The sequence below is a fragment of the Numida meleagris genome, unplaced genomic scaffold (genome assembly GCF_002078875.1).
Source record: "Numida meleagris isolate 19003 breed g44 Domestic line unplaced genomic scaffold, NumMel1.0 unplaced_Scaffold479, whole genome shotgun sequence".
Classification (NCBI taxonomy): domain Eukaryota; kingdom Metazoa; phylum Chordata; class Aves; order Galliformes; family Numididae; genus Numida; species Numida meleagris.
Window position 1 is genome coordinate 1518 of NW_018364695.1, and position 8663 is coordinate 10180.

Here is an 8663-nt window from a genome sequence, read left to right on the forward strand (position 1 = left end):
CACCCCCTCGAGGTGACCCCGCCGTCCCTCCCCACACGTTCCCCCTCCCCACACAGGATCTCGGACCGGGGCGGCGGCATCCCCCACGAGCTCCTGGACAAAGTGACCGAGTACCACTTCAGCACCGCCGAGGCCAGCGCCCAGGACCCCCGCTTGGGGGGCCCCTTCCGCAACCTCCTGGACCTCAGCAACAGCGGCCAGGCCTGCCCCATGCACGGGTACGGCGGAGCCGAGCCGCGCGGCGCTCGGTTACGGCCCCGTTTATTCGGGAACACCCCGACAAAGGGTGACGCCGCGGTGACGCCGCGGTGCCGCTACACCCCCCACAGCTTCGGCTTCGGGCTGCCGACCTCGCGAGCCTACGCCGAGTACCTGGGCGGTTCCCTCTGCCTACAGTCGCTGCAGGGTGTTGGCACCGACGTCTACCTGCGCCTGCGGCACATCGACGGCAAAGCCGAGAGCTTCCGCATCTAGCGGGAACGCCGCGCTCACCGCGCCATGCCGCGCCGTCACCCTGCTCAGGTTGTTGCTGCCGGTGTCGGCGTCGCGCTGTTGGCGGCTGTCGCCTCGTCGCGCTGTTGGCGGCTGTCGCCTCGTCCGCCGGAGGAGGTTGGGACTCGGTGGTGGGCTCCGTCGGGGGGTGACCGCCGGCCTCGCCGCGTTCTGCTTCGTTAAGAGGCGCCGCCTTCGTGCAGGGCGCTCCTCATTAAAGCTGCAGCCGGTGCTGATGGGGAGAGGGTTTCTTATGCGGGGTGGGGAGGAGGAGGAGGAGGAGGAGGGAGGAAGGCTGAGGGGGGAGCGCCGCTCGCAGCCCTGAATCCGCCTCCTTCCTCCGCGGCGTTCCCGGTGTTCTTACCGTCGTCTTCCTCGTCCTGGCCTTCGTCCCCATCCTCTAGGGCCTTTGGCTTTAGCCTCATCCTCCTCATCCTCACCATCCTCCTCATGGCCTTCGTCTTCGGTGTCACCTTCCTCATCCTCCTCGCCGTCCTCCCGTTGAGGACCTTCGTCTTCAGCGTCATCTTCATCCCCTGCAGGGCCTTCATCCTTAGCATCATCCTCCTCACCGCCCTCCTCTTCAGGGTCTCCATCTTCCTCATCGTCTTCCTCCCCCTCACCATCATCTTCCTCCTCAGGGGCTCCATCTTGCCCTCGCTGTCACCTGCCTGGCGTTGCCTTCCTCCTCGGGGCCACCATCTTCCTCCTCACCACCCCCCTCGGGTTCTTCCTCCTCCCCCTTGGGGCCTCCATCTTCATCCCCAGGCCCTCCATCCTCCTCCTCCTCACTGTCTTCCTCTTTGGGTTCTCCATCCTCTTCCTCCTCAGGAGCTCCATCTTCATCCCAGGCCCTCCATCCTCTTCCTCCTCACTGTCTTCCTCTTCGGGTTCTCCATCCTCCTTCCTCTTCAGGCCCTCCATCTTCATCCCAGGCCCTCCATCCTCTTCCTCGTCACCACCTTCTTCCTCCTCGGGTTCTTCATCCTCTTCCTCCCTCAACACCGCCCCGCTCCTACTCAGTGTCACCTCCACCCTCTTCCTCAGCGCCTCCATCATCCCCTTCCTCTTCCTCAGCACCTTCATCTTCCTCCTCGGGGCCACCGCCTTCCTCCCCACCACCCTCCTCCTCTTCCTCGGGTTCTGCATCCTCCTCCTTGGGCTCTTCATCCTCGCCGGGGCCTCCGTCTTCCCCCTCCCCACCCTCCTCCTCCTCGGGCCTCCCGTCTTCCTCCTTCCTCCCTCCATCCTCTTCCTCTTTGCGTTCGTCGCCCTCTTCCTTCTCCCCTCCCCCCCCGACACACGCCGGCGGGTGACAGCAGGGACAGTCGGAGCGGTGCGACGGTTGGGCGTCACGGCGGGGGTTGTAGAAATCTACAAGCGGAAGACAGAAGACACCCGTAGGGACAACCCCTGTAGGACCACCGCCCGTAGGACCAGGGACAGTCGGAGCGGTGTGACAGTCGGGTGTTGTGTGTGGGGTTGTTGATGTCTACGAGGGGAAGACACGCAACACCCGTAGGACCACCGCCCGTAGGAACACCACCCGTAGGACCACTGCCTGTAGGACCAAGGACAGGTGGAGCGGTGTGACAGTCGGGTGTTGTGTGTGGGGTTGTTGATGTCTACAAGGGGAAGACACACAACACCCGTAGGACCACCACCTGTAGGAACACCGCCTGTAGGACCAGGGACAGTCGGAGCGGTGTGACAGTCGGGTGTTGTGTGTATGGGGTTGTTGATGTCTACAAGGGGAAGACACGCAACACCCGTAGGACCACCGCCCATAGGGTGAACAACACCCACAGGGGGAACAGTCGGAACGGTGCGATGGTTCGGTGTCGTGGTGGGGGTTGTTGAAATCTACAGGGAGAAGACACCACACACCCATAGGACCACCACTGCCTGTAGGAACACCACCCGTAGGATGACCACCACCCATAGGGTGACCGCCGCCGCCTGTAGGACCACCACCCGTAGGATGACCATGGCCACCTGGAGGACCACCACCCATAGGATGACCGCTGCCTGTAGGACCACCACCTGTAGGGTGATCACTGCCGCCTGATAGGACCACCACCCGTAGGATGACCACTGCTGCCTGTAGGACCACCACCCGTAGGATGACTACGGCCACCTGTAGGACCACCCCCCGTAGGATGACCACCGCTGCCTGGAGGACCACCACCCGTAGGATGACCACCACCTGTAGGGTGACCATGGCTGCCTGTAGGACCACCACCCGTAGGAGGACCACCACCCGTAGGAGGACCACCACCCGTAGGAGGACCACCACCCGTAGGAGGACCACCGCCGCCTGTAGGACCACCCCCCGTAGGATGACCACCACCCGTAGGGTGATCACTGCCGCCTGTAGGACCACCACCCGTAGGATGACTACAGCCACCTGTAGGACCACCCCCTGTAGGATGACCACCCCCCGTAGGATGACCACCGCTGCCTGGAGGACCACCACCCATAGGATGACCACCACCCGTAGGGTGACCATGGCTGCCTGTAGGACCACCCCCCGTAGGATGACCACCCCCCGTAGGAGGACCACCCCCCGTAGGAGGACCACCCCCCGTAGGAGGACCACCCCCCGTAGGAGGACCACCGCCGCCTGGAGGACCACCACCCGTAGGATGACTACAGCCACCTGTAGGACCACCCCCCGTAGGATGACCACCACCCGTAGGGGGACCACCACCCGTAGGGGGACCACCACCCGTAGGGGGACCACCACCCGTAGGGGGACCACCACCCGTAGGGGGACCACCACCGCCTGTAGGACCACCACCCGTAGGGTGATCACTGCCGCCTGTAGGACCACCACTCGTAGGATGACCACCGCCGCCTGTAGGACCACCACCCACAGGATGACCACCACCCACAGGATGACCACCACCCACAGGATGACCACCACCCACAGGATGACCACCACCCACAGGATGACCACCGCCACCTGTAGGACCACCACCCATAGGAGGACCACCACCCATAGGAGGACCACCACCCATAGGAGGACCACCACCCATAGGAGGACCACCACCCATAGGAGGACCACCGCCACCCATAGGGTGACCGCCGCCGCCTGTACAGGAACAGGAACTTACCGAACACCCCCGGCTCCTCCAGCTGTTCCAGGACCCTCAACAGCGCGAGGCAGCTCTCCTCACCCCGCGCCAACACCAGCGCCCGCAGCCGCCGGACCCAGTCGCGCCCCCCCGGGGGTCCCAGCGCCGCCTCCTCCGTGGGTCCCAGAGCCCCGAGCCCCCGCAGCCCCTCCAGCAGCTCCCACCCGGGCGCCCGCAACAGCCGCTCCTCCAACAGGCGGCCCTGCGCCTGGACCAGCGCCCACGCCGACGTCATGGCTGCCTGCAGGGGAGAGGAGCGGGGTCAGCCCTATAGGAGACGCCGGGGAGACCCCACAGGCGAGGATCAGCCCTATATGAGGCCATAGGGGAGCCAGGGGTGGGCCTCAGCCCTATAGGGGACCCCACAGACCCCCTGCCGTGGGGCTCAGCCCTATAGAGGACCCCACAGACCCCCTGCCATGAGGTTCAGCCCTATAGAAGACCCCACAGACCCCCTGCCATGGGGCTCAGCCCTATAGAGGACCCCAGAGACCCCTTGCCATGGGGCTCAGCCCTATAGGGGACCCCACAGACCCCTTGCCACAGGCCTCAGCCCTATAGGGGACCCCACAGACCCCTTGCCATGGGGCTCAGCCCTATAGGGGACCCCACAGAGCCCTTGCCATGGGGCTCAGCCCTATAGGGGACCCCACAGACCCCCTGCCGTGGGGCTCAGCCCTATAGGGGACCCCACAGACCCCCTGCCATGGGGCTCAGCCCTATAGAGGACCCCACAGACCCCCTGCCATGAGGTTCAGCCCTATAGGNCAGACCCCCTGCCATGGGGCTCAGCCCTATAGAGGACCCCACAGACCCCCTGCCATGAGGTTCAGCCCTATAGGGGACCCCACAGACCCCCTGCCGTGGGGCTCAGCCCTATAGGGGACCCCACAGACCCCCTGCCATGGGGCTCAGCCCTATGGGGACCCCACAGACCCCTTGCCATGGGGCTCAGCCCTATGGAGACCCCACAGACCCCTTGCCATGGGGCTCAGCCCTATAGGGGACCCCTTGCTCACTGTTGGTCCCTATAGCACTCCCTCAGCGCTATAGGGGACCCTATAGGTCCCAACAGGTCCCCTGTAGCCCCCCCCATAGACCCCACCACTCTCCTATAGGCCCCATAACACCCCTATAGCCGCTGCAGCTCCCCTATAGATGCGATAACCTCCTATAGCCCCCCCCAACTCCCCACAGCCCCCCTATAAGATCCCATAACTCCCCAGTCTGCCCCCCAGGACTCACCTATAGCCCCCATAACCCCCCCCCATAGCCCCCATATCCCCCTGTAGCTCCCCATAACTTACCCCTCGCCACCTCCCTCCTTGCTGCCAGCCCCTATAGGGCCCCTATAGCTCCCCCCGCTCCCCCCCCAGCTAATTTTAGCCCTGACCTTTGCTATGGGCCAAGCCCGGCCCCACATCTCCCAGCGGGGGACCCTAAAAGGCGTCCGGGACCTATAGCTTTCCCTCTTTGGGGGTCCCCTATAGGGGAGATATGGATTTTGGTAAAGCAGGGCCTCAGTAGGAATCAAGGGTCTCTATAGGGTTCGTGTTGGGGTTGGAGGGCTCCTATGGGGTTTCTCTAGAGTCCCTATGGGAGAACGGAGGCCGCTGGGGGTCCCCATGGGGTTTCTATAGGGCCTTATCTGGGGGTACCTATGGGGCTTGTTTAGGGGCTCTGTATGGGAAAGGGGGCAGGAGGGGTTCCTATAGGATCCCTGCCAAGGAACAGAGACCACTGAAGGCCCCTTTGAGGTTTCTGTGGGGTTCCTGTGAGGGTCTGATGGCTCCTATGGGGTTTCTATAGGGTCCCTATAGGGGAATGAAGGCCACTTGAGGCCCTTATGGGGATCCTGTAGAGTCCCTATAGGAGAATAGGGGTCAGCGAGCGCCCCTATGGGGTTTCTATAGGGCCCCTATAGGGGAATGAAGGCCACTTGGGGTCCTTATGGGGATCCTATAGAGTCCCCATAGGAGGATGGGGGTCAGTGAGCTCCCCTATGGGGTTTCTATAGGGCCCCTATAGGGGAATGAAGGCCACTTGGGGTCCTTATGGGGATCCTATAGAGTCCCCATAGGANGCTCCCCTATGGGGTTTCTATAGGGCCCCTATAGGGGAATGAAGGCCACTTGGGGTCCTTATGGGGATCCTATAGAGTCCCCATAGGATTATGGGGGTCAGTGAGCCCCTATGGGGTTTCCATAGGGTCCCTATAGGGGAATGAAGGCCACTTGGGGTCCTTATGGGGCTCTTATAGAATCCCTATAGGAGAATGGGGGTCAGTGAGTGCCCCTATGGGATTTCCATAGGGTCCTTAGAAGGGAACAGCGCCCGGTGGGGGCTCCTCTTCATGACAGAGGATCTCTACGGGTTTCTCTGAGGTCCGAGGTCCCCACCTCAGGGATGGGGGGGTCCCCATGGGGGCTCTATAGGGTCCCCGCGGCATTTCCATAGGACCCTCACCCGTCCATAGGCGCCGCCGCTTCCCAGAGCCGCTCCCAGCGAGAGACCCCCCCCCCCCAAACATCCCCCCCCCACCCCGAACACAATGGTTCCTTCCGCCCTCTGCCCCGCCCCTTCCGGCGCCGAGCCAATCAGCGCGCCCCGAGGGCGGAGCGGGCGGGGACACGAGGCTATAAAGGGAGGGTGAGCGGTGGGGGGAACTCCGAGCGCCACGTGGAGGGGGCAGCGGCGGAGCTGGGCGGCGCCGCCATGGCCTCCAACGGTACCGGGGGGAAACGCTGCGGGCCGGGGGGGTCCCCGGCGCGGGGAGGGGGTCCCCGAATCGCGGAGGGCGGCTGCGGTTATGGGGGGGGTCCCAAAATGGCGCGGGATCCCGGATTTATGGGGGGGGGGCGGAGCGGAGCGGCCCTGAGACCGCGGGGACAGAGCGGGAGATGGAGGCTGGGGGGGGGGGCGGCTCAATAAGGGTTTATTTTGGGGCCTTTTTTTCTAAAATCGTCGTTTTTTGTCGTTTGTTTGAGTGGCGGGGAGCGGTTAGCGGCGTATTGTGGAGAAATCGGTGTATGAGGAAAGGAAACGCTTTTCCTTTTGTTTGATGCGATTGGGGCCGGGGGGGGGGAGCGGTTTGGTAGCAGCCCACGTAGTGATTTCTCCTCACAAAATATTGTTTTTTTCTATGTTGTATCGTTAAAAAGCGCCGTTTTCGGCGTAGCGGAGGAAACCGTAGGAACCGTTAATTAGAAGCGTTAATTAGGAGCGTTTTTGTCGCGTGTAATTGGGACGGGCTGTGTGTGTGTGGGGGGGGGGGGGCCGTGTAGTAACGGTTCATTCAATGATTTTTCCTCACAAAACGGTTTTTCTTTCAATTTTCGCTAATTATAAAGTGTGATATTTATTGTAGAGGAGGAAGCGGTGACGGGATTTAATTAGCGTCTTTAATTAGAAGCGGTTTTCTTTTGTTGGGTGTAAGTGGGACCCGGATGGGGGAGGGGGGGCGGTTTGGGAGCGGTTTATTCAATGATTTTTTCTCACAAAAGCGCAATTTTTTTTATTTTCTTATAACCACGAAAAGAAATTATTTTTATGGCGATGAAAAAAATCAGTTATTTAAGGAAAAAGCTTTAATTTTTCTTTAATCCGGAGGGGTTTCCTGGGGGCGGGAGCGGTTGAGCGCGCTTTTTTTTTTTTTTCTCTATTTTTCCCCAGAAAATCCTTTTTTTTTCTTTAATTTTCCATCCCGAAAGTCTTATTTTTTTGTGACGGCGGAGGAGTTCGCGATTAAAAAATCGTTAATTTTCCTTTGTCTAATTGCGGGAAGCGGAAGTTGTGTGTGCGTGGGGGGGGGGGGGAGAGGGGAGGTTAATAGCGTCTAAATTGGTTGTTTTTTCTCAAAAAAACACTTTTTTGGTTTATTTTTATCACCAGAAAGCGTGATCCTTTCATTATCAGCGCAGAAAATGAGGAAATTTGTGGCAATAATTGAAAATAAAGATAAATTTTCTTCGCTGCTGTGATTGGGGGCAGCGGGGGGGGGGGGGGGGGGTCGGTTTTATTAACGCTTCATCCCGGGATTTTTCCTCAAAAAAAAAACATTTTTTCCCAATTTTCTGTAACTGAAAAGTGAGATTTTAATTACAGCGGAGGAATTCGTTGTAAAAAAGTGGTTTTTTGTGTTTTTAATTTGACGAAACTCGGGAGGAATGAGCGGAGCAGGTAAGCACCGCTTTATGTCCTGATGTTGCCCGGGAAAATAATTTATCTTACAAGATTTTATAATTCTAATCCGTGAGTTCAATTTCATTAAGTGATGGTTAATTACACGGGGTGACATCAAAAAAAAAGTCATTTAATTATTGTTTTTATTTGCAGTAATTGGGGTGAGTGACCGTTGTCATTATGGCCCTTTAAGCGCTATTTTTCCTCACAAAACCCCATTTTGTTTTATTTCTTGTAGCTACAAGGCGTAGATTTCATTGGAATGGAAAAGAATTTCGGTTTTATTTCTCTTGTTTTTATAATTTTTTGGTAATTCCTAGGGGGAGGTTGGAAAGTCCCTCACAGCGCGATTTAAGTCCCCATTTTTCCCTTTTATCACCACGTTTTTATTACATTTCTGAGTGGACTTCGTTGCGGTGCAGCAAAACGATCCATTATTGCCGTTATTAAAGAAAAATAGTTGTGGATTTTATGTCATTTTTCCAACAACGAAACAAAACCGCTGCGTGGTGGGGGGCGGGGGGCGTGCGGACAAAGCGCGGCGGGAACCGGAAATAAAGCTTGAAAATCGAAAGAAACCGAGGGAAAAATCGGGACTTTAACTTTTTATTCTCACTTTAGTGTTGTTGTGGGATTAATTCGTGGTAATTTGGGGGGGGGGGGGGGGGGTGGCGTGGGATCCCCTTCCATCCCCGTCCCCCCGCCGCCATTTTGTGGGGCGCGGTTTTCCCGCTGCGCCACCGCCGCCATTTTGTGTGCGCGGCGCATGCGCGGTGGCGCCGCCGCAGTGCTCCATCCGGGTCCTCCCGCCCCATTCATTCCATGGGGGACAATGAGCGCCGCTGTTACCTC

The 8663-nt window shown here is 59.2% G+C and overlaps 3 protein-coding genes across 3 annotated transcripts in view; all 3 read left to right on the forward strand.

Annotated features, from left to right (window-relative positions):
- BCKDK (branched chain ketoacid dehydrogenase kinase) overlaps positions 1–474 on the forward strand; it is a gene marked incomplete at its 5' end in the record, with an annotated part of 1449 nt that extends 975 nt beyond the window's left edge. The window contains 1 exon segment of the mRNA XM_021383686.1: positions 57–474. Within this exon segment, the coding sequence (XP_021239361.1) occupies positions 57–474 (418 nt within the window).
- A 24-nt stretch (positions 475–498) lies between these two features.
- LOC110391740 (A-agglutinin anchorage subunit-like) lies at positions 499–3307 on the forward strand. The gene is made up of 2 exons (XM_021383687.1): positions 499–640; positions 999–3307. The coding sequence occupies exons 1-2, from the start codon at positions 499–501 to the stop codon at positions 1979–1981; spliced, it is 1125 nt and encodes a 374-aa protein (XP_021239362.1). The 3' UTR covers positions 1982–3307.
- A 2959-nt stretch (positions 3308–6266) lies between these two features.
- The window catches only part of FUS (FUS RNA binding protein), a gene marked incomplete at its 3' end in the record, with an annotated part of 27441 nt that continues 25044 nt past the window's right edge, over positions 6267–8663 (forward strand). Inside the window, 1 exon segment of the mRNA XM_021383685.1 lies at positions 6267–6357. Coding sequence (XP_021239360.1) covers positions 6345–6357 — 13 coding nt within the window.